We start from the raw sequence: 26659 nt of genomic DNA, 5'->3' as shown, positions 1-26659 counted from the left end.
CTTCAAAGCAGCTACACTTGCGGAAGTCATACAAGGCTTAGAGAAAATGCCTCCCTTGGTTGCTTAAAAAATAAATCTCAAAGCTTACCTCTAAGCTGACTTGTCTCACTAAAAACTTATCCAGTACCACCACACTGAAGGCTCCCACCATAGAAAATCCACGTGCAGGGGGAGCTGGCACACAGCACTGGAGTCTCCACAAGGTTAATCCTATGGATCTCTCTGACATACCGAAGGTTAAAAAGTCAGCTCTTCTTGTGCATTAAGGGTGCAAAGGCCATGTGACATTATTTTTTCTTCTTCTTTTCTTAGACAGGGTCTCACATTGCCTAGGCTGTCCTTGAACTCAGCAAAGGGGACCTTGGACTTCTGATCTTCTTGCCTCCACCTTCCTAAGAGCTAAAATTACACAGTGCTGGAGACTGAACACAGCCAATGCTTTTGGCCGAGTGCTCGACCAACTGAGCAATCTCCAGAGCTCAATACAAGGTTTTATGTTTTGTTTTTCTGTGTGTGTGTGCGAGAGTGCACGAGTGTGTGTCCGTGTGTATGTCTTTTAACAAAGCAAGAGCACTTTATGAAAGCAACGACAAGATAGCCAAATACTTCTTAAGAGATTATATTGTAAGCAGTTCAAAAACATTTCCCAAAATTCTATCACATATTTAGACTTATTAATCATAGAATCTGCTTTCTGGGGACTCGAGAGATTGGTCAGCAGTGCTTGCAATGTATGCATGTAAACCTGAGTTTAGGTCACCAGCACCCATGTAAGAGCCTAAAGCAGTACTGCATGTCTGTAAAACCAGAACTAGTTACTGCAGCCCAGAGCTTGGCTGCCTGGCCACACCAGGGAACACTGTGAATTCAGATTAAGTAAGACCTTGCCTCAAAAAAAAAGGGGGGGGGGGGAGAATGACAGAATACTCTCAACATTTGCCTCTGCTCCCACATACAAGGATGAGTACCCCCATACACACAAATGCATGCATGCACACACACACAAACACAAAGACTTTCCTATCTAAAATATTAAAACATAACTTCCTAGCAAATTTATATAGTCAATCAAACCATTAGTTCCCTTTTACTCATGTCAAGAGGACTATCTGTGTAGAATTTCCTCAGAGAGGAAATGTCTGGGTACTATGTGAGAGGAAGCAGGGCTCAGATGGCCCTTGCGGAGGAGGGTGGGGTAAGTAAAAGACTCCATGGGCATGACTCACATTCCAACATGCTAGTACAGGGATGTCCTCAGTTTTACACGGAAGAGGTGCCTTTTCATAACAATAGGTTAAAGACAAAGCAGGTATAGTCTTGGGGGGAAAATGTCCCAGCCAAATCTCAGAGGGTGAGGTTCCTTTTTCAGAAGAGGAAAGAAAGAAACCCCCAAAGCACCTTTGATTTTCCTAGATCCTTATGTCTGACCATTACCACTCCAAAGAGTAAGGCAAAAGGACTTGGCACCTCCTAAAGAGGCACCAGAGACACAAGCGAAGCCCCACATCTTCCTGTCTTCCTGTCAGAGGGCCAGATTTGCTTCTAAACAATGGGGTAAAGAGAGAACAATACTGAATTCAGACGATGGCTCACATCTCTAGTTGGGTAACCACAGCTGGGCACTACAGCACCCTGACTTGGACAGCTGTCACTGGTCTCTTTATCCTTTTGGGGTACACTTTGTTCCTGGCGGTGCTAGGGGTTTGACTAGTTTGTTTTCCGTCAGCAGAATAGTAAGTGAAAAGCTGTAAGAATTCGGCGGACTTGGAGAATGTTAAAAGCAACTTCACTGAACACGGTGTAAAGCCTACTCATTGTCCGCTCCACATTGTGAAGGCCGATGATAAGTTTTATGTTTCCGGAAGAAATACCCACGGACTGGCTAACACTCAAATACACTGGTATCAAGATGAAAAGATCACACCTCAGTCCCTGCTGTTGGGAACCCCAAATTCTACTCATGTTTCACAAATAATGTACTAGCTGAGCCCCTCAGGTCCCATCCCCTCTTAGTTGCTAGTTACTCAGTGATCTAATTTATCAAGTTTAAGTAAAGTTTCTCTTAAGGATTCTCCCAGCCTTGAAATCCTATGACTATATTTTTCCCATAGTCCTCAACAATTACCTGTCCCAAACCACAGTTCCAAAAAGTGTTCTTCCACAATGCTGAGGGAGAATGGATTATTCTGGGAAAGAAGCTACTAAGCACGGGGAACTGGTACTCTCACACCACGGTGCTATAGTGACTGTCTCCACTGTATAGGTAGAAACCTGTGGTTATCGGGGTTGACCACTGTGTACAGTGTAAATCCTACCCAAAGCCATAAGGTCATCTGCCCCCTTCAACGCCCCCCAGAAAATATAACAAAATAGCCTCCTAGAAAATGCTACTGAAAACCATTTGAAGTACTTTTTCAGGGCTGGAGAGTTGGTTAGGAGCATTATTGCTCTTAGAGAGGACCTGGGCTCAGTTCCCAACACCCACACCTAAGTTCACAACCATCCGTAACTCCTATCCCAGGGACTCTTGTGCCCTCTTCTGACCTCCATGGGCACCAGACCTGTACATGGTGTATACACATGCAAGCAGGCAAAACATTCACACACACAAAAAATAAGTAAATCTTTTAAAAACATTTTAAAAGAAAAAAGATTACTTCTGCTGCCAACAGGCTACAAATAAATGACAAGGGGCATGTCATATTTCCTGCTCCCAGCCCCCACGGCCACACTCTATGAGCAAAAAAGGAATCGCCTATGGAAAACACTTTTCAGATGCTGTTGAACTCAAATTTGCTAAAGTTATTCTAGTAAGTATGACATTTCAAACCCCCCTTCATGCAGATGAGGACCCAAAACCGAAGGACTAGCTTTACCAGCCTAAACACCAAAGCTTGCCTTTAAAAAACAAACAAAAAACATGGCAATTCTCAGCTTAAAATGGTGTTTTGAATATCCTTTAAGCATTGATCCCAAATCTCCATGTTTAGAAGAACACATGGATTTTGGTGATCCTAAACATGCTCAAGATAACCCAACCTTCTCCCCTGGAGAGGAAGGACAGTCTTCCTTTAATTTCCAAAAGGAAGCAGTCTCCCTCACCCCCTCCCTGCATTGTCTTGTTCTCCCAGCCTCCTCTCTCCCCACTGCAGACCAACTCAGGCCTGAGAAGAAGGAAGGCTGCAAATGCATGCCAAATGCCACACTGGCTGCTGGATGAATACATAAATGCAACTGACTTTCTCCACAGCCCAGATTCCTCCCTTTACTCTATGATATATTACACCCTCCGCTCTCTTTTTATACAAACATGCCACTTTAAATGCTAATTCAGACACAACTCTCAATTTTTTTTCTTCGTTTTGTTTTTGGATTTCTAACATTCAACGCGACACTGGACTTCCATTTGGCTCTGACAGTAGATACTCTGAGTTCTTCAATATTTGTGGGGGTGGGAGGGTTAGAGAGGGCTACGGAGAAAAATTTGTTTCAACACATAGCCAAATATGGTTTATATGTCCTTTATTTTGCTTGAATTAAGCCACTTTCTTCTTTTTCCAGAAATGTTGCCTTCATCGTGCTGAAAAATCTCACAAATCTTTCTCAAATCTATTGCAAAACCAAGGTGATTCCCTCTCCTTGCATTCTGGAAATAACCTCATTTTACCCAAACTACTTTTCGAAACAACCAGGCAAGACATTACATTTGAAGTTGTTTTAAAAAGCACACCGAACTATACATACCAACTGCATCCACCCAAGCCTGTTCAATGACTTAGAAGGTTACTACCTCGCTTGTCTCAGGATGAGGAACGTCAAGCTCAGAATTCCCTGATCCAGTGCAGGCAACTCAAATGCAACATTTGTAAGGCACACTCTGGTCTCAAAAGTCCAGCATTTCAGCTTCACTCGGGCCTCCAGGGACCAGCACTACTCTCTGCTCTGAGGGTCCTAAGCACTCTCTGACAGCAACCTCTCCCTCTGCACAATGCTCATTTCCCACAGCATCCCTGGATACTCTTGGCTCTGCCAATGTAAGGAAAACAGCCAGAAAGAAAAGGAGTGTGTTATTGCTTGTGCATTTATTCATTTATTGATTTAGCAACCATTTTTCAACATCTCAGACCTCTGGTGGACTGGTCTCTGACCACTTTTGCTAAAAGGCAAGTGACAGGGTCACTAAGTGTGTGGGAAAGCACGGCTGTTGTGCTTCATTCTGTGTCTGTCTCCTTTACTTTGGTGTTGGCACAGGGGAACAATTAGTGAGGTCACACACTGGTAAATACACGCTTATCTTGTTGGAGGAAGACCGTTGCCCTCAAGAGATGGATGTTATGAGGTCACCTTGCAGAGGCAGGAGAGAGACTATGAGCAAGCCAAATGGGCTGTGCTAGGTATACCCTCATCTGTTCTCCCCAGCCTATGAACCTCCGTTCTTGCCCTTCCCTTTCTTAGTCAGTCTAGAGGTTCTTTGGAGCTGTTTGGTGGGGCTCATTTTCAAAAACCTGAGTTAGCCAGTTATCAGACAGCAAGTTGGGTCCCTTATCTTTGGGAGGTCTGCTGAGCAAAGTGGAAGGTCTTCTGAATTATTTAGGGATCTGCTGGTGTGATCACAAAGCTTGAACTGTATAATCTGTGTGCTGGAAATTACCAGGGGATATTGAAATACACAGAAAAATGAGTGTTGTCTGGGAGATCTATACTGTAAGTTATACAGACATGGGAATACTAAGTTTATGTTTTCTTGGGGCTCCCTAGGGTGAATTACGAGTCCTTTGTAAATGTATGATGATTATCTCAGGGTGTATCTTAAATCAGTGTGTTCTCGTGTGCCATATTATGTATTAACATATTCGTCTATGATGACTGAATTGAAGGCTGAAACAATCCGTTGGCTGTAGCAACGCCTCTTAGAGGTTCACCAACAGGAAGGACTTCTGGGCTCTGAAGAGAAAGATGCTCCCCTTGGCCCACTCTAGGTATCTCTAGGTGACTAGGATCTTAACAGAGGTATCAGGGATGGCGGATGCCATGATATGTAGCACTCTCATAGAGATTTACAAGAACAATGAAACTGACTCCCAGGAGCGACTTGGGGGCAAATGGGTCCCTTTTACGTTTCTATTTCCAAAATGGCTATGTTGAACAAATCTCCGCTGCTTCTTACAGTTACTTGCCTCTTCAGTCGGCATATGAGGACGGGTGGCCAAACCTAGCATGTTGAGGCAGCCAGATTTCAAGTTCAGTCCCACGGCCTGCTCACCAGAAGGTGCCCATTAAAGAGACTTCTGTTGTACCCAAAGGCAGGTGCATGTAAGTAGAGAACCAAAGGGAAAACAGCTCCGGGGTTCACGTGAATGAAGTTCTGGTTCTAGGGAGTGTGGCATCAGAGTAGGGGGATGGAGATGGGCACTGCTTTACATATGGTCAAGGAGCTGGGCTTCCAACAGGCCTATCACAGACTATTTAGACTCCTAGTGTACGTATGTCTACCACAGCCAGCGTTGGTGCCCTGAAGCTACTTTCCGAATAGTGAAAGGAAAGGGAGAAGAAATGGGAGTTGATGAAGATGTCAGTGCTGTTACTAGATCAAGCGGTTAAAATGGAAGAAGGCACTGCAACTGACTCTCAGGTGCCATTCCTCAGCATGTAGAGTCACCACAGACATTAGGAGCTGCTTCTACTTCAGGTTCCTGCGCTGGGTACCCTAAAACACATCTCTAACGCTTTTGTGACCAAATATATGAAGCTAAGAAACCATCCAAGTATCATTCATTGCTTCTACAAAAATAAAGAGGTAACTGCCATGCTTTCATACATCCCCAGGCCTACAGGCTAAGGCTCCATGCAAGAACACGCACGGTAAAGCTCACAGTTAAACAAGGAAGAGAAGGCCATGTTAAATAGTAGGCAGAGCCAGGCGGTGGTGCACACCTTTGATCCCAACACCCGGGAGGCAGAGGCAGGTGGATCTCTGTGAGTTTGAGGTCAGCCTGGTCTGCAAGAGCTAGTTCCAGGACAGGCTCCAAAGCTACAGTAAAACCCTGTTGAGGAAAAAAAAAAAACAAACCAAAACAAAAAAGCAGACAGAATCTATGGCTGAGAACAGTAGTACAATTTCTTTTGCTTTGTGGAGAAATCTGAAAACCCATTAAAAGAAGCTGGAGGGGAGGAGGTGGGAGGAGGTGGGAAGAGCTGGATCCAGCCAACTTCCTACTCCTCTCTCCAGGGCATAAACACTACAGAGACACTCTTGGGAACTCCGTAAGAGAGAGAGGGGAAAAAAAGCCTCTATCCTAGGGAGCTTTATTTAGGCAATTAACAAAACACAAAGGGAGCCTTTAAAAAAAAAAGAAATAGCAACTGCCAGGGATGCCTGACTTTTGTTCCTAACTATCCATCCCTCACATCTTTGCCTTTGTCACTTTCCCCCTTTCTTTGCTTAAACAAAAGAAAGAAAGAAAGAAAGAAAGAAAGAAAGAAGGAAGGAAGAAAGAGAGAGAGAGAGAGACTCCTCTGCAACAGTGTTCTATTTTAAAATGTCAGGCAAGGCCTCAAGAGGAGACTCACAGTCCTAACACAGAGAGTGGTGATCAACCAAATGAAAATCATGTCAAGAGAGGCCGTGTGTCCCAGGCTGAATTTATGACACCAAGGACATACAGCTGCACTCAGCCTCAGGATCTCTGTCCTAGCAGACAGGTGTGGTGCCGGGCAGGCTGCCTGACTACAGGAGGTCGGCTTGTGTCTGTCTCACAAACAGCAACACTGGAGACATTCTTGGGTCAGGCATTTGCTGGGCAGGAGAACAGCCTGAGTAAAGTTCTGAAGCTCAAAGTTATAATTCATCACCAGAAATGCAATGATCTCATTTCCCTCCTTTCCTATCTTCAGGAAGCGTATCAGAAGCGATTTTAAGAGCCCCCAAACGTATCCACACTGTTCAGTGTATGTTCTGGCATTAGCCACTGGGTCCAACACAGGGAACTTAAAATATCATAAAAACATGAGCCATGTGGGGCAATCTTCACCAAGAGATAAAAAAAAAAACCACCAAGAAAAACAATATACTGTTATGATACACCCTTGTACTTGAAGAATATTTTTTAAATATTAATATCTATGTAAGTTATTTTTAACCCTAGGCAAAGGTTTGGTTAAAAGCTTGAATTGTACTTTCACCCAATCAAGAATGTTGTCATAGAAGAAGTATTATAAGCACTTACATACTTAACCACCACAGCCACATTAATAATACATGAAGCTCCCTTATAAGAGTTACATGAGGAGCAGGACGGACCCAGAGATCTAGGCAAAAACAGGCCTGGGGCAGCAAACTTTACAGGAGCAGGACTGAGCCAGCTACCTGGGACAGGCCTGAGGCAACAAATTCCACAGAAATAGGACTGAGCCAGTGACCTGGGCCAGAGTGGGCCTTGAAGTGGAAGGAAAAAATTGCTCCGAGAATCAGGGACCAAAGCTTTCCTTGAATGGAACAGAGAGGCTAAAATCCACCTAACACAGCAATCTGGAGCAGAGACAAGTCCCAGGCCTTAGAGAAGTTTAGAGTTGGAAAGCCTCTGGGAAACCTAGCTGAGGTCACTTTTTATCTAGTAACATCTTCCTGGAAGGCAGCCCCTGCCACCTTCCTTGCCTCTTGTTCTTTGCACTAGAGAATAAAGGCCTTCATCATCTCTGCCACCTTTTAACCTATATAAGGCCCCGCATGTTAGCTCCCATGGAAATGACTGCAGGCAAAAAATTAGAGTTAGATCTGAATTATATTTTCTAGGAAATACCATTTGCTTTTACAATCTCTCAATCATGAGAAAGCTTTTTTTTCCTGTCTTTTATTTATGATAATTTTATTGTAAACATAGCATATGTATATTTTTAGGACTACATAGAAAAGTGTTATTTTTAGCTTATTCAAAACAGTACTCAAAAATCATAAAGAAAGCTAACAAATTCAATTAAGTTTCAAAGTGATAGAAATGCAATTTTAAAAAATCTTCAAGATACACAAGTTAGAGGCAGCAGATACATCAAACTAAAGAGGCCTCTTCCGAGGGCACAGCCTGTGGCTTTGGGAGCAAGGACAGTAAGGCCTAGGCTGAGGCCTGCGCAGTTTGTTCACTGCTAACCTGAAGGGGGGGGGGGGGGGACCCAGTCTTCTGCAGAGGAGCAAAGGAGCTGAGAGCATCCCTAGGAGGCATTCTTGCAGTAAACAAGGTAAGGAGGTGCCAGCAGAGAAATTATGTTCTAGGACTCTGCTAAAATCAGCACCTAAAAGCTATGCTGTCGGCCTTCCTTGGCTTTGAATTTGGATGTGCCTGGCCCTGTTTGTGAAAGCATTTCTTTTTCTCAGTGTCAGGAAGGACCATTCACGCAGAGCAGATTTAGTTACTGACCCTCTGTGAGGCATCCGCCGAGGACACCGAGGGCCATGGCGTTCGGAGCAGCCACGTCAGACGTTGTTCATTCTTTGAGGATAACCATGGCAGATATAAAATTGTGTTTTCAGGGAGCTTGACTCCTGTGGAAACACCAATTTCCACAAAATTCACTAAAGTAGGTAGCTTTGTGCTGACCTGTCTGACATGTTTCAGTCTACCACCTAATAAATCAATTGATTTTTATTAGAGAAGGGACTTTAAACGCACAGGCTCCAAATGCACTTATTTCATTATCCTTTTTTTATTATTAATCATTCCATTCTTCTCAAGTGAAGAAATATATATTTCATTTCTCTAGCACGTGTTTTCACATCGTTCACGGCCATGAGCTAGCGAACATGAATGGAATGGAGACTTCGCTGTGAAAGCAACATATGGCTCTTATATAGATAAAATGGATTTCATTTCTTAATTTATATGAGCTTTTGATAGCGACTGAAAGCATGCTAACACATCTAAGGATGACTATAAAGGCACAAACCAAATCTGACTTTTCAAATAAAGCATAGGAGGAAAAACCCAGGGTGTTTTAAGAATTAAATAGAAAGAAGAGAGAGAATAAGATAGTTTGCCTAAAAAGAGATCCCATGTAGGTTTTCTACTTTTCTCACCTCTGATTTCTCGTTATGATGAGAAATAGCAAAAGTGTAAGTTGGGAACAGGCTCCTTCTAACCCTGACGGAAAAGGAAAGCATTTAACCCAAGGATACTTCCTAATGAAGGACCAAGCCATTAACTTCCAGCCAGGAAGCAAGGCTAGAGGCTGGAGACAGTTGAGGAAATTTTGCAGGAAAAATGACATGTTGCCCATCTGGCGGCCTAAATGTGTTTCAAAAAAAGGGGAGGGGGGAATAAAATGGTCTACAAAGCAAGTTCTAGGACAGCCAGAGAAACCCTGTGTCAAAAAATAAAAAAATAAAAAAGGAAATAAAATGTTTGCAGACACCATGTCTGACATTTTATAAAATTTCACCCAAAAGATGACCACAGACACCACATAGTTTTTTATTACTCCACAGTGGGATTAGCTAATTTTGTCTTAAATATTCTTTGTATCTCATATTCCTAAATAGCTTTAAAAATTATTTTTTTTTCCTGAGACAGGGTTTCTCTGTAGCTCTGGAGCCTTTCTAGAACTCGGTCTGCAGACCAAGCTGGATTTGAACTCACAGAGATCCACCTGTTTCTGCCTCCCTTAGTGCTGGGGTCAAAGGTGAGTACCACCACCACATGGCAAAAAACTAAAAGAGTAATTACACCACAGACTTCTTCGACACAAACCAGATAGAAAATCCAAAGAGTTGAAATTCAGTCTTTATATAAGAAAGCTGGGTATTCTACAGGTAATGAATAAAATATGAAAGGACAATTATACTCTGGAAATAACAGATTAATACAACTGTTTTTTGTGCAAGTAAATAATTGGCCTTAAACATGAAAGGTGGAGACACATTACCAGGAATCAAATCAAGATCTGCAAATCTAGTATTTGAACACAAAAGTGTCATATGCACCCTTTCAGTGACACCTGGCTCTAACATTAGGAAGTGTAACTGGCTCAAAGACCTCATCCATTCAAGCGCAAAAAAAAAAAAAAAAAAAAAAAAATCCATAATATAAAGAACAATTATAGATTTTCAGAATCCATGGACAATCATTAACTCCTGATTAAGGTTACCTTGTCTTATCTGCAAATTAAATCACAGGATTTGCTTGGCTATATAATGGTATTTTGAAAACTTAAGGTCCATCCGCCTAGGATTTAGTAAGCATTTGAGTTTACAATGCCCACAAACAGATCCAGCAGATTATAATGAAATCATTACTCTTTGACGTTTACCAATAAATTCATGTTGTTTTGTTTTGCTGATCCGGTAGCTCATCACTCATTTTTTAATTGTCATCAAAGGCCGACAGATAATAATCACATCACAAACTAGACAAAAGAGTCCGTCTACTTACAGGCTTCCTCGTCGGGGGAGGCTCAGCTCCTTCTGCAAAAGAGAAAACACACATGGGAGATGCCACATCAGCCAAAGTCATCAGAACAACAAGTAACACGTTTGCACATTCTTTATCAGACTTGAGTTGACCTTGTTGAGACACCAAAGACTTTGATGACATAATTTTCTGCTGGATCCCTCCCAAGACTGCTCTTGTTACACAAGAAAAGAAGCCTGAAGGGGCAGCTTATACTACAAACAGGTTTATCTGACTTTGAAGCATAAAACCATTTGACCTTCAAAAAGCAACTTGAGTCAAATACTGGGCTGAGTAGCACTGTCCTAGGACTGAGAAAAGTGGGAAGAATCAGGGGACCTATTCAGACAAGAAATATACAGAGGCAGGAGAAATTTCAGAGGGTTATAACTAAGTGAAAGGTGAAATGAAAAGGGCAATTAAATCAGATTATTTAATCAGGCCAACTTACCCTCCAAGGAAACAAATTCAGGCAAAATGCTATGCATATAAAATACTATACTCTGTTATTTTAAAGAGAGCCTGCAAAGGGTTTTCTTCTGGAATTACTTCTCAAAACAAATGGCATTTATTACTTAGGTATTGAAAAGTAGGTTAATGAACCTCTAACAGGTAGCCAGACAGCCACAATTACTGGAGTGTTGATATTTCCAAAGCCTGCTCTCACACTTATCTCAAATTAAGATCATTATCTACAGAATCACAGAGAAGCAAGGGGGAGAAAAAACACCGCAACCAGGCAAGAACCAGGCAAACAAACCACATGCAAAATCCTGACTCAGAAGTTGTAGAGACCCACTCCTGGAGGAGGATTACTGGATGGCAACAATTAAAGAATAAGAAGTCGTGAGTCAGCAGCCAACAGAAACCCCAAATGAGGGACACTACAAATCTAGAAGAGTCTAAATTTGGTCACTCATCCTCAGAATCCTCATTTATTTGGCATCTTCCAGAGGCTCCAGCATTCTCTTTGGAAAGGTGTTTCTTCTACGGCCACACCCACCTATTTTTATTGGCTCCTGAATGTGTCAAGGACAACGGTCTCCATCATTTCTAAACAGCACAGCTTACAGAAAACAGCCTGGAGAGCACCCCAGGAGAGGCAAGGGATGGTATGTTACATGGGCTTTAGACATGAAGATGCCTTTATATGGAGTTACCATAACCTATCTCTGGTCAGTGCTGGGGTAACAATCCGTGATTTCAGAAACAAAGCATCCTCCCCCACACAGTGAACATTTTTTTCCTGTTTATTTTTACATTTTTTTCCCTTAACTCCTTGATTATCCCCCAAGAAATGATAGTGTTTGCTAGGCTGGCTTCCTGATTCTGAAACAGAAATGCACCTTCATTAACCAATGACAAGAAGCCAGTCTATACCCAGGACAGTCTCCTCAGGGGCTGGAATGTACTCAAAAACCCAATGAGCAACTTTCTGTAGAGGAATTGTTGATTAAGAAAACACTAAAATTAGTTTTGTATTTGGGCTTTTCATTTTTCTCTTACAGAACTCTCTAGAAGTCATAATTCATCAGATGGTGTCTTTTAGGAAATAAGTGACTCCTTGTACAGCCAAAGGCCTAGAGCCCAGAAAGTTAACATTGCTGTGGCAGAAGCTTGATCGGATGGCGGCATAGATGATACCAGAGGCGTTATTAGTAAGAGCAAGCAAGTAATAAATCAGATGCTATAGCAACTGTATATGCAAATAGAAGACCCGGAATACAGAAGAAGGAAAGGTCCAAGCGGGTGACTACGGTTCAATCATCGTCCCTGAAATGACCCGACCATAAACTGGCTACTTTGCTCTCGGAAAACGCTGCTGAAATAGCAAAGATAAGGGGATAAGGATCAGCTCTGTTTTTAATCAGAAGCCTTTCCAAAAGCCTGGAATTACAAGTTCTAAATAAGGAGAAAGGTTACTCAAGCCACTCCCCTGCACCACAGGATGGAGCCTGAGCTTCTGGCATGAGGAACAGAGGCCATTTAATAGGCCACTGTCCGCTGACCTGAAGGCACCATGCTCACCAAGCTGAAGGAGCTAATCCACCTGCTGGCTTGAATGTCAGGATCAGGATGGGAAACTCAATTTGGTAGCAAATTGGAATCAGATGTGATGGTAATAAAGCTGGAGAAGTGAATGTGCCGTGGCCAAGACCTGTGAATAACGGTCTGCAAATACCAGGGCGGTCAGCAATTGAGGCCGAGCAAGCAGCAGCTACCACCCTAATGTATGGAGCCCACATGCTAAAAAATCAGCACAGGTCAGACATAAAAGGACAGCATCGAGGCATTTTACTGCCTAAGCCCCCATGGTACTCCATGTTGGTGTCTTCATTTGATTTCCTTAATGTCAGGATAAGGTCACTTATGCATACTTAGATAACTAGATAAGTGGTGTGGTATTGGCCCAGGCCATAAACCAAAGAGAGAATTTGGTATAAGGGCACATGTGTTAAAAGCTGTATTAACCAAGAACTAGAAGTGGGAGGGATGTGGGATACAAAGGAAATGAAGTGGCGAGAAGCAGATATCTCAACTAAATATGTTATTAATTATTACTAGATTGAGAACATGTTTAAGAAGATTAAGGTTTTAAATAATTGTTTTCATGGATACCGATTCCTCAGTGATTTTGTTTTAGGCTTACATTTTGCGTGCTTGTTTATTTCATTTGTTTTAAGATAGGGTCTCAGGTTGTAGCCCAGGTTGGCAAGCCTCCTGTCTCAGTCTCTCAAGTGCTAGGATTATAGGCTATGAGCCACCATATTTGTTCTCAGTGGCTTAATATATTTTATAACGTCATTTATCATTATTTTCTTCTTTGCTTCATTTATAAAAATATTAAATACTTATGTTGAAAATCAGTAAAAAGCATGAATAATCTTTTCAGAGATGTCTTTTCTTGAGATCTCTCAGTAATATTGAGAGTGGCTATGTCTAGTATACATATACATAACCCTAGCGCTAAGAAGGCTGAGACAGGAAGATGTTTTGATCCACTCTGGGCTATAGCAAGACCCCTATTTCAAAAGGGGAGGAGACAGATAGACTGACAGACAAACTGAGGCTATCAAAAGTTTCCTCGAATTTAAGGAGAGAACCTGTGCAGAATTCAGGATGACAACAGACGTTCAATGAGTGAGTGTGAGCCTGTCAGTCAACTGCAGCCTCCAATGGGGAAGAAGATTTCTTGCTTTATTCATGAAGACAGCAAATTGCAGTGCTGTATATGTCTAAGAAGCTCTCACAGATGTAATTTAAGAAACACTTCTAGTGTTCAGGTATTAGGTAACTATATATACACAAAGCTAGTGCGGGACAATTCTGTATTCTGTCAATTACCTTTTAAATAAATGGTGATTGGCCAGTAGCCAGACAGGAAGTATAGGTGGGACAACCAGACAGGAAGTAGAGGCGGGGCAAAGAGAACAGGAGTATTCTGGGGAAAAGCATGTTCTTTCCTGCAAGTCCTGTCAGATACCAATGAAGCAGGATGTGACCAGCCCCACTGAAAAAGGTACTGAGCCATGTCACTAACATACTAGAATAATGGGTTAATATAAGTTACAAGCGCTAATACAAAGCCTTAGCTAATGGGCCAATCAGTTTATATCTAATGTAGACTCTCTGTGTGGTTTTCTTTGGGGCTTACTGGCTGTGGGAACTGGGCAGCACAGAAACCCCAATGAGCTGGCCCTCATGTTACACAAAGCAATATCACTGCACACCCCACATATATTTAGAGAATTTCTGAACTATTCTTTTAAGAAATCAGGAAACTTAGTCTACGAGTGAATGGAGACACACAGAGATCCAAACAGTGTTGTATATTACCCTCTCCACCAAGTGCTAGTCCTCAATTTGCCTTCACTTGAGGAGGGCTGCACTCAGTGACTAGTGACTCCCTTCCAGGAGGACGCCACAGACACCTCTTTGACCAAATGATCATTCAACATCACGGGAGCAGGTCGTGATGACGTCAAGTACCCTCTGATGGAGGATGAGGTCACTTCTCACTTTGGTTGTCTGCCTAAATTTCTCTAACTCTACTGTCATTAAGAAAAAGCATCATGTACTCAGAGAGAGAGAGAGAAAGAGAGATCCCAGTGCCTGTAAAACAAAGCCCACGAAAACGTAAGGGAGCAGAAAAGAAACTATCAGAGATCAGAGTACACTGACGAGGTAGGATGCTAAATTCGGTGTAGAATCTTGGCTTGGATCCTGGATCAAGAAAAGCATATCAGTTCACAGCCCAGTGATAAAAAAAACAGTTGAGCAGAACACAGGATTAGGTTGCCAATCATTTAATCCCAGCACTTGAGAGCCAGAGGCAGGTGAATCTCTATGAGTTCCAGGCCAGCCAGGGCTACACAGTGAGACCCTGTCTTCCAAAACCAACCAACAACCCTATGTCTGTAGTTGAGTTGTTATCAAAGCACTAGTGTGACTTTCCTCGTTATGACAGTGTATTGAGGTTATGTGACATGCATTGTTGACATTTGGGGAACCTGGGAAGAAGATAGACAGGAATTCTCTAATGTTCGAGAAATCTAAAATTACCTCCCCCCAACTGAAGTAAATTTAATGGGGGATATTGGTGGTGATAGAGGAAAGATATGAACAAGTAATTAAAATATTCAAGTTTGTTGAAAGGTTTGATTCAGAAAGCTATAGAAATGGTCTAAGTGGGAGAAGACTGTGTAGACCAGCAAAGGAGATTAGGTACTTCTATATGACGAATTGTATCTACACTGTACTAAAGAGCTGGAAGTGGAACATAAAAGAAAACACACAGAGGAGTCAAAATCAGGGGCCCTAGGTATGTGGAATTGATGGAAGAGAAGCTCAGCACGAATGTGTGACATCAAAATTGTCTCTATGGGGCTGTCATGCTGAAGGCGGACAGATGGATGAATCTGGGTTCCAGAAAGGGGCTGGGACTAGAAAGGAACGCTGGAGTCCTCAGCACCTAGGATGGATGGAGAGTAATAAGCACGGGGGGCAGGGAAGAGAGGAGAGTTGGAAGGAGATGAGATGGGCAGGAGAGGGACCCATGGAGACACAAGAAAGGGGTGCTGGACTAGCACGAGCTGGGACTTTTCAAAGCAACAGAAACTTAAGGTGGCTGACATGGAAAGTGTTTTTTTATTTTTTTTTTGTTTGTTTGTTTGTTTGTTTTGTGGTCCCAAACCATCATGCTTTATGGCAACAAGATGACTGGGCAGCGTCGGAAATCAGGTCAGAACCTGGAAGTTCAAGTCCAAGAACACTATGGTTAATGCACCTGGAAACATGTCAGAGAGCGCCTCCTGCAGGTTGTGCCTTTAACTGTCCCCACAGCTTTATCTCATGACTTGTGGCGGGTTCCTAAGTCATATGGTTGCTTCTGGGTGTCTTGCTCCAGCTGTCAAGTGGGCCAATGAAAAGAATATGAGCTTCTTTCACAAGTACAAAGAGAAGTAGGGCTAAAGCCACCAAATTTATGCCCAGGGGACTCCCTCCAGATAGAGTTGGGGACTTGAAGATTATGTAGCTTGCTTCCCCCAAACCCTGAAAACAAACAAAATGGCAACAACCAGAACAAACTATCTCCCAGAACCTTCCAGAAAGGAGGAGGCTGTGTCTTCCTTTAGTCACCAGCATCTTAATCTTGACACCTGCCAGCCACTATCTCCCTATTCATTTAAGGAGAGTTCAAAATATCAGGATGCGCACAGCAGTGGCATTGCAGGCCACAGATGGGAACGTATGATGTAGGGGACAAAACGAAATGCAGCCTACTTAAAAGCTGCTCAGGGACACAGACCCAGATGGGTAATGAACAAAGAGGCTTCGGCAGGTGCAAGGCTGCACAGTCTCACCTGGGTGTGCAAACGCTAACAGGGGAGAGAAAATGACAGGGATGAATCATTCTGCTCAAACAGAAGTTCTGAGCACTGGTCGGCTTGGCTGAAGTGGAGATTCTGAAACCTGACTATACATTAATGTCACCCGGGAAGTGACAGTAAAAATACCAGTGCCTTAGCACCACCCTTAGAGAGCGAGAGCGAGCGAGCGAGCGAGAGAGAGAGAGAGAGAGAGAGAGAACTGTAGCAACTGTTCATTAGAGGTTAGTTATTTTAAATCACTTTTAAGTCTACCGGTTTGCATAAACCTTACGCTTGAAGAATTTTTTTTTCTTTTTAAGAAACATTAATTAACTAGGCCATCATTTCCATAGTGAGAGCTGAGCTGTGGTGTTACTTCCTGTGTGAGCGGGAAGTGGTAAAGGTGAAAGACCTATACACCAGTCTGACAGGCACGGTGGCACAATTCTACAGCCAAATGCTCGCTGCCAAACATGGCCGGAACAGCAGCCAGGGGTGGGGTCACCCTGAGGGCAGCTCTCCTAAAGGCAGGCTTGGCTCACTTTCTTGACTCTTACCAAGTGTCAGGCCTGACGGCAGAGGACAGAAAGGCTTCTGTCATAGAACTGAAGCACATAGTACTTCCTTCTGAACCAGAGAAGAAGGCAACATTGATTCCCAACCCTTGAAAGCTTCGGGAAACTGTCCTGGAAGCACACAGCTTTCTGGACGAAGAAAGTAAAAATAGAAAAAGTAGATATTTGTAGAAAAGTTTAAAAGTGTACACCTTTACCTAGATCACACCTGTGAAATCCAAGGGGCATGGAGGCAAATACAGGATCCCAAAGCATCCCCTTGCTTCGTGCTAGTTCCCCTTTTCTATCTACAATCATAAAAGCAGCTGGTTGCCTGGACAGGATACTGAGCACTGCCATGGAAAAGGTCCACGGGACACCAGTTATTGGCCAGAGGAATAAGCCCATCAGATAACAGCGTGAAAAACTAAACCGAGGGCTGGGAGCTGGCTCATTTTGGTAGCAACACTTGCTACATAAGCACAGAACTCTGAGTTCAGATCCCCAGTATTGACCTAAAAAGTCAGGTGTGCACAATACACCCGTAACCCCAACACTGTTGGGGATGGAAACAGCAGAACTGTTAGGGCTTGCCGGCTGCCAATCCAGCACCAGGCTCAATAAGAGATCCTGTTTCAAGAGGTAAGGGTGGTGACAGAGCAGGCCACCACACTTCTCTTCTGGCCTCAACTCACATGCACAGGCTTATACATATTCCTCCACATATACCTCCCCCCCCCCAAACACACACAGACACACATCATCCAAAATACCTATGGTGGAATAGTTCTTAAACACAAGAGGTTTGTGCAGTTCACAATTCATGAGGCTGGGGATCCAAGTCAGAACATCTCTTGGCCTCATGGTGGACGGTAGCAGTGCTTAGAGCATGCGCAGAACAGAGTACGTGACGAGAGAGAAAGTCAGGGGGACTTGGGGGCCAGGATAACTCTATAATAATCCACTCTTGTAGGACCCGAGGTTCCGTCAGAGGGTCAGTTACACCTCTTGCAGATGGCATCCTGTATTTGGCCACACTCCCCTGAACACATCCTATCCTATGAGTACAGCAACCCTGATAGGAATAACTAATTACTTCTCAGTAGGTTCTAACTTCTAGAGGTCTCGTCTTCTCTCTATGCTGACATGCCAAGAACCTAGCTTACAAGAAATAAACCTTTAGGGAACACACCAAGAAACCTTATCCCAAACCACAGCCAGTGTGCCAGAGAGGTGATGTGAGAGGCTGAAGAGAAGGGGGGTCATCAAACAATGGTGAGGATGATGTGGGGGACAAAGTGGACATCAGCTTTGCCCGAGCACAAGGGAAACGGACACATTTTCAGAGTAAACGTGAAGTTATTCACTTGTGGGTCTATAAATTCAGTTTCCGTGAAGGCAAAAATCTTCTGTCAAGGGTGAAGGCAAGGGCACATTTGGGGATTAAAGCAAGCGAAATGGGTTTCCTTTATTCAATCACACACTTTTTAGTAAAGGTTGACATGGCAGAGACCATGCCATCTCTGGGAATCTAGGACTCCACTCAGTGTAAAATGCAGTGTGAAAAGGCCCAGGATACAGGAGGGCTCTTCAATGTATTCAACAGCAAAGGATGGGCATGCTGGGTTTCCTGAGGGTCAACACTGCCCCTCATCCACGTGACATGCCATGCCCTGTTATACAAGATGGCAACTTCTGTTGGAACCAACACGGTCCATAGCTTCTAGGCAGCTCTCAACCTGGGGGGCAAAACAACCCTTTCACGGGGGCTGCCGAAGACCATCAGAAAACCCAGATATGTGTATTAAAATAATGGTGTTACAGTTATGAAATAGTAATGTAAATAATGTTACTGTGGGGGCCATCACACCAGGAGGAACTGTTCACAGGGCCTCAGCGCTAGGAAGGCTGAGAATCACTGCTCTTACAAAAGTGAGCAATAGCAGAGCTCTTTTTCCTTGACCAAAGGAACGAGTTCAGAGACAGCATGTGGTCCAACCTGGACAAAGTGGATGTAAAACGATGTTTGCTTGGGGAGACCAGGAAAGAGCATCTCTTCATTCACCTCATGGTGGTGGATGGTAACAGCAGCTGGAGCGTATGCCTCATCCAAGAGAGATATAGCAGGAGAGGCAGGGAGCTAAAGATGGGCATCAAAGGTGAATGGGAAAGACGGGGAGCAGTCAGGCACCAGGTGACCCTTGTGAAACAATGGATCCAGCCTTGCATATTTCTGGACTTTTAGGATACATGAACCAAAGAAGTCTGTTGTGGCTTAAACCAGTTGTGTTTTGTTTTTATGATTCAGAGATTCCCAAGTGTCACAATACTCTGCTGGTGTCCTTTGCGTGGTCCTTCTACTATAAGGAAAAGGTTAGCTAGGCAGACTCAGGGCGGGCTGAGGAAGTCCTGCGGGGATGGAAGGTGGAAGGCAGGATGGGTAGGGGTGAACCCTTAGAATGGCTGGGAAGTACAGAAGAAAGAAAACTCAACAGGAAAGAGTGCAAAGGCAGGGGTGTGGCCACATTATGGACTCTATTCAAAGAGCCTACATTTATCCTGTGCAAGGGGGACTCCATGGAGCATGTCAACAAGAGAGCATGGCCAGGTGACCGACGACAAATGAGTAGGGATGTCTTTGAGGCCCCATCTAATATACTGAGAGTGTGGCTGAGCACCAGGACCAAGGATGAAGTAGAGAAAGGCAGGCAGTATTGGGCAGGCTAAAGATAGGTCTGGGCACACAGCATCGCAAGGGTACGAGAAGACATGGTTGGCTTCTGGGAAAGTCAGAAGGGCCATGATGGACAAGAGAGTGCTACCCATAGACGAGGAAAGGGGGCTTCGGGATGTAAAAGCACAGAGGGCGTTCAGAAGACAGAAACTGAAAATCTGAAATTGACTAGGGAACAGTTGAATGTGTAAGTTACCAACAGGGTTCCAGAGTACAGGAGCAGGGACAGGGCTGCAAAGAAACAGGCAAAGCCAGTCTCCCAGGCTTGTGTGGGAAGTTAGCATCGTGACAATCTCCTTTTCTACTCTGCACGTTCCACGTAAACGGTGTGAGTCTACAGTGAACTCACCTACATCACAAATATCATGGTGGACGCTGACTTCCTGCATGTTGGCAAACACTGGCTTATTTCATCTTCACCATTATCCTGTTTCACCAATGAAGGAACGGTGGCAAATGTCTTAGCGCATCCTTAAATCTGAACCTGCCCCCTCCATGGAACAGAAAGTGCCTTCCTTACTAGGGCATAGGTGGGTGTATTTGTCCCAGCCTCCCCTCATGTTGTCTTCAAAGGGACTTCAGAGAGGCTAGTACCCTGCCAGCATCTCTCGGAAATGAGAGGCACACCTGACTTGGCCAGCTTCTTCTAAGCAGATTTCACACTTCAATTGCTTTTACAGACTCTGATTTTATTTGAAGCACAGTCCTGCGAGCATGCTACTTTTTAACACAGACATTTTCCTCCAGTAGAAAAGGCATAACACGCCAAATAATCAGCTAACTCTAAGTAAATGAGCAAGAAAAACAAGCTTCCTTGCCAATCAATTACTGTGGTTTGGGAGACTTCCTAACACATTATGCCCTTGATGTCAGAACATCAATCCTGGAAATCAGGCACGTGTGTTCTCAGTATTGCCAAAGAGACATCCACTTGAGGCAAAGTTTGTGCGCTTCTCTGTAGAGCTCTGCTGAGCAATAACAAACACATATGTGATTGACAGCTGCACTTCAGTGAGTGTCTACTATGTGGCATGCCATGTGCACGAGCTACCTCAAGGTTAACAGCTTCTGGCCCACAGTCATATTGTACATGATGTGTTCAATTTCACAAAAAACAAAAGAACTCTTTCTAGGGAAAATTTTTGTGTCAATTTCAAGAGTTACAGAAACTATTGTGGGTCATACTGGAAAAATCAAGCTTTCTGAAACAAAAGAAGCTACAACAGAAAAAAGATTAGATCCATTGGGGTTAACGCTTAAAGATATATTTATTGTGTTGGGGAGATGGTCCATTGAAACCATCTCAAGGATCTGAGTTCAAGCATTAGAACTCAAGTTAAACAAACAAACCAAACAAAAAGCAAGGAGGTCCTTTCTTAAAAAAAAAAAAAAGTGGATGGTTATCTAAGGAACATCATCTGAAGCTGTCTTTGGTTTACACACACACACACACACACACACACACACACAAACACGGGGGGAGGGGAGAAAGGAGAGAAAGGCATGCACACATCACACACGCAAAATAAACACAAATCAATCATACACAAAAAGACAAACTTAGAGCCACAGCTTTATTCCAACACAAGGCAATGCTACAAAGCGCCCTGCAGAACCTCCCCTGCCTCCTTCACAACTCAGTCTCCTAAACTACAAAACTAGGCTCACCCACCCCATCCCAGGACACATCCAGAGCCACAACAGCGTGCTCAGGCTGCTCTGTGCTAACAGTTCCCAATACCCTAGATGCCAGCACTTTCCACCTTAAATATGTGCTCAGACTCTGAGGGAGGCAGGCAGGCAGGCCTACATAACATGGGTCAAGGTCATGAGCTACAGTCCGGACGCCTTCATCCTGCTGGTCCCGATACTTGAACCTGGCCTCAGTTCAGTGAAGACTCCAGCAAAGACACACCCAGTTAGTTATTCCATTAAGAGGGCCATCCTCCATTTGGACATCAAATACCAATGCAAGATGTTTAATGTAATTGCTCTTAAGAAAATGCAAATTGGAAGTTCCTTCAGCATCTGGATAAAAGCAAAGTCACTGTGAGCAAGACCTGACTTCTCTTTCTGTCCTTAGAATAAACTTAGGAAGTCTTTCTGATAAATAAGCATATCAACCCTGCCACTTAACTGTGTTTCTTGCTACTGGGGCAAGCCTCTGACCCTCAGTGAGCTGAGATAAAGAGGCCACACTGCACAGCTGTGCCCCACAAAGCCCCACAATGCCTTCCCTTCTCCCACTCATTACCAGCAAATTACAGTAAATTCAAAATATTGATCTGCAAACCCCTATATGGGAAGAAAGTTACCATCGACTTTTATTGCTTACTGTTGGGTCCAATTCCCTGGAATCAATAAAAGCTACAATGTTCATAAGCTTCTAAGAAGAGAGTTAATATAGTGGATATGAGACACCTTTTAGAATCATTCTAAGTCTATAGGATTCTCCATCAGCACTGGGGCAAGCATCCTCAGTGTTCGAAAGCCCGATTTGATTTCAAAGTCTTCTCATTACCCAGGAAAATGCCCTGGGAAAGAAGTGAGTATCAATGCCAGGGAATGAAAACGAAGCAATTAGGAAGAACCCCGCCAGGCAGAGCCTCACTCCCGCCTCCCGTTCTCTCATTTATGCACCCCAAATCGCTGCCCCACCCAGCGTGGATTACTAATCACTGCGCTCATGTTTTAAACAGCTATCTCTCAAGCCGGTCGTCAGATGGGTTTTACTGACCACTGAATTCCACGCCCCATCCGGGAAGACCAGTTTGCTCACAGAGTTCTCTATAAACAACACTTCCACTGCCCCTAATATAAAGAATCAATATCCTTTTATGAACTGATTTTCAAAAATCAGATAGTAATTCTAAGGTTCCATTAAAATCACTGACAACCTTAATACAAAAAGAAAAGGCTTTTTATAGAACCCGGAAGCAGGGCAGGAGAAGGCTGTCTGACCAGGGACAGAGGGTTTAAACCCTCTGGTGAGATGAATCATTTTTATTTACTAAGGCTACCTCATGGTTTATCCAGCAGTCACTGTTCTGAAGGGCTGTTTTAGTGAGGAAATTTATTGGTAGATGAGCTCAAGGGAGCGCTTGAAAAACTCTATGAAGCTAATACCCACAAGTCTACTTTCTTCAGGCTATTCCTCTCTATTTAAATGCAAAAGACAACACAAAATATACATGCAAAATGAATGCAGGCCATGGAGATTAATGGCTCACATATTCAAATAATCGATAATGTGAACGTAAGCCTCTAACAGGACTGAAATTTATTGTAAAGAGAGATGGCTCAGTAACATAAACAGTTGATTTGGATGTATTTCACTTAGGAAGTAATAGATCCTATTTGGGACAGAGTAAAGAATCTGACATTTTCAAAAATATTTTTTAAAGATTTATTGTGTGTGTGTGTGTGTGTGTGTGTGTGTGTGTGTGTAAGAGAGAGGCTAAGTGCTGTGTGTGTGTGTGATGTGTATCTGGTGTCTGTGTGTGTCATACGTGTGTGTGTGTGGTTATGTACACACGAGTGCATGTGCACCCAGAACCCAGAAGTAACAGATCCCCTTGGATTTCAGGCAGTGGTAAGCCTCACCTGCCCAGCCCCCCACCGCTGGATGCTGGGAAGTGAACTCGGGCCCTATGGGAAAGTAACATGCACCCTAACTGCCGAGTCATCTCACCAGTATACTGAACTTGAATATTTTTTTCCTTTCCTTTCTTTTATTTTTAGTATTTTCTCCAGTGTACAGATAGAAGCATGCTGGAATTGGGACCTGCAAGGAAGATGGGTGCCCTGTCTCCTAGATCACACCTTTACTCCAGTACCACTAGCAAAAATGGTGCTACCACGGCCACTACTGCAGGGCTAGGCTGTGCCATGTGTGTTCTCACTGGCTTCTAGGAAGCCTTACCACGATCCTGAAACATGGAAAGATTACTACTATTTTCCAAATAGAGAGGCTGAATCTCGAAAACTATGTGATAGTCCGCCAATGCCCAAAGCATTGCATTAAGGACAGCGGAGAGCGGACAAAAGCAGCCTCTGTCCTTGACGATGCTGTTCTAATGCTGCACACTCACTGTGGACAATTCTGTCGTGAGATACCCATTTTCTATTCCTTGCAGATAAGGACATGGCGGGTTAGACATCTTCCCAAAGTCCTTCCCACTGACTTCTACCAGTCAGCTCGAATTGTGGACCTAACACACGGCACATGCCAAGATGGCCCAGATCCCTGAGTGAAGGCCTAGTCTCTGGTCCAGATACTAGGACCAAGGAGCCTGTAAGCTGACCTATGTTCCATCAGAAACAAGCTTTGGAGACATTGATTAGAGATCTGTCAATTTGTTTCCCTTTTCCTAAAATAAATTTGGGGGAGCTTCACAGTGTGCACTAATGACTTTGAAGTTAACCAAAGAGACTCGGAGCTTAATGGCATCACATTTGTGACAGTTAATTAGCAGAAAATATTTCCATGCAGGGAGGTTTTCTGCTTTTTCTAAGCATCAAAAACGATAAAAAGGCTCTGGGGTTTTAATTGCTTCTTCCCAAAGACTGACTTCTGGTCTTTTTGCTGAAAGACACAATCCTCCCTTCGAAGTCAAATGGTCCCTTGTGACTTCCGTGATCACAAGGACCCCGACTGGGGTGGACATTTGAATTTGAGCTTGAAGAAGATGTTCCTAATGTTATTGTTGTTATCCAAACTAGAAAGAGATTTCCAAGCGGTAGCTCTCTACACTTGCCCCACATGAACACAGCCACCCGCAACACTGGTGAAGGGGGGGGGGGGCATCCACTCTGGTTTCCATGGAACCGCACCTAGAAGGTCCTTTTGCAAACTTAATAAGCACACTAGACAGCACTGGCTTGATGTGTACACTGCACTGGAGCAAAGGTATGTGTCCTTGGGCCGAATTCTCTGGATTGCCTTGCAAGTATGAAATGGACTACTGAGTCCGAATTCTTTCCCATAGAACATAGCTGAGAACACAATGACTAAACCACATGATAATGTCAAAAAATGTAAGCAAAGCATTGGGCAGGGGAGGGAGACAACAAACTTGGAAGCAAGACAAATCTGAGCCTACTGCGGCTGGGGAACCAAGAAGGTCACTCAAAGCATCTCATTATTTAGACAAGTTGATGAATTTGTACCCTCCCTTTTTTTTTTTTTAAAAAAAAAGTCCCTATCATTTTCATACTAGGTTTAAACAGAAGAAAAAGCAAGCAGAATCACACACATTTAACTGTGTTATCAGTCAAAATTCCAAAAGAGTGGCTAAACTGGACTGTGAAAGACTTGCATGCCATTGAGAAATTATACATATACATAAACATATTTTAGAAGTTGAGTCCCATTATGACGACCCATGCATCCTTGGGATCATCAGGATGAATGAGCTGACGGGGTGGGGTGGGTGGGCAGAGTCTCCAAAAAGCAGCAAGGTTCAGTGGATCAGAAGACTCCAGAGTCTGCATGGCAAGGTGAGCGCCAGCCTCATTTTGTCCATGACTTTGGGCAACTTGTGTGCCCTGTCTGTGACTCTCTTTCATCAGTGGCAATTACAGTTCTCTGTTGTTAGGAGGATTCAATAAAAGAATACACATATAACATCTAGCAATGGATGTGGCCCAGAGCAAGTCCTCTCCCGTTGTTACCGTTCGATCTGAATATGTATGCACACATCTGACAACGGCAAGCCCAGGGTTTTGCCTTTGCAGAATGCCAAGGATTCAGCCATAATGAGTTATTATGCTGATCTATATGTTCAGCACACCGAAAGACAGATTAAAAACTAGTAACGAATTTAAATACACTCTAAGCCTACTTCAATGCAAGCTTAGAGAATCTATTCCATTCTTGTATTATTGATAGGACTCTCAGGTGCTTTCCAAATAGCTCTATTTAAACCCAAATGGATTGTCTAGGCACTTGAAATTGCCATTTATCAAGCATGAAGACCACCTCTTAATGAAAAGCCAACCTCTTAAAGGGCTCCAATACCATCCAAACACATGCTGCATATACCCGCATCTGCCCCAAGCGCTCTACAGCCATATATTTTAAGCAGCTCTTATTTTTTTAAGTCTTCGGTGGCTTTCATTAATTTACAAAGCAAAAAGATTATAGTTTACTATGCCCAGGAACTATATGCTAGATCCCTTGTGTCTGATGCTGCATTTTCCTGAGCCCACCTTTCGTCAATAAGCAACAGTGTTGCTTTAACTAAAAAGTGTGGAAAATTCTGATTGAATTTTCCACTTCAAAGTACACAGAATCATTTCATCTAACATGCTGTGTTAGAAAACCTATACTCCATTCTGACCTCCTGTTGCAGCCCATTTCGAGAACTGGTGATACACCCTATCACACTGCAGGGCTGGTGGAGTAGAGTAAACATATTGGCCGCAAAACGTTTTGAAAAGCTCCCTACTCCACATAGAGCCCCGCTACTGTCAAAAATCACAGACGGGCTCGCATTCTGTCTGTGCAAAAGCATGACAGAGCTCTAAGAGAAATTCCCACAATAAAGAAAAGTAGCTACTTGCAGAACACACCACCTAAACCGGACTACCAAATGCTTGCAGTGAGAGGGGAGGGAGAACAAGACTCAGCCTTATGGTTACACCCGGAGGGAGATAACAGAAGACATTGCTAACTGTACCCTTCTTTAATTCAAGATTAAAACAGAACGTGATGAGATTTCCACAGACAGTGCTGAGAAGCAGTACACAGTATTATGGCCTCAGTACCCGCAGAAAGGAAGGTAACATATTGGTTAACTTTTCCCTTTGCTCTGCAGTCTAAGCAGTTTGTTGTCATTTTTTTCTTTGAGAGGAGATATGACAGCTGATCAGCTTATTTTCCTGGACTGGGAAACAAGGACAGTCCTTGAATAAGTTTGGCAGCTGAGAAGAGTACACTCAATGAAATGCATTAGCACACCAAGCAGAATACCTAAGGAACGCTGTTGTAACCACAAAGGCTTCCGGGTTAGAGCACTTCTCTCATGCCCTCACTGAAGGCAGTGAGAAAGATGCATTTCAGGT

General features: G+C 43.5%; 1 protein-coding gene across 7 annotated transcripts in view; it reads right to left on the bottom strand.

The window, feature by feature from the left end:
* Mast4 (microtubule associated serine/threonine kinase family member 4) overlaps positions 1–26659 on the bottom strand; it is a 579791-nt gene that overhangs the window by 261213 nt on the left and 291919 nt on the right. For all 7 annotated transcript variants that reach the window (XM_041663594.1, XM_041663599.1, XM_041663595.1 and 4 more), the window contains one exon: positions 10419–10450. In XM_041663594.1, coding sequence (XP_041519528.1) covers positions 10419–10450 — 32 coding nt within the window. The remainder of the gene's footprint in view (positions 1–10418; positions 10451–26659) is intronic.

The sequence above is a fragment of the Microtus oregoni genome, unplaced genomic scaffold (assembly GCF_018167655.1).
Source record: "Microtus oregoni isolate MIOR12 unplaced genomic scaffold, Mior012 000014F_ref0000157, whole genome shotgun sequence".
Taxonomy (NCBI): Eukaryota; Metazoa; Chordata; class Mammalia; order Rodentia; family Cricetidae; genus Microtus; species Microtus oregoni.
Note: the sequence above shows the minus strand (reverse complement) of the source record. Positions and strands in the feature narration are given on the sequence as shown.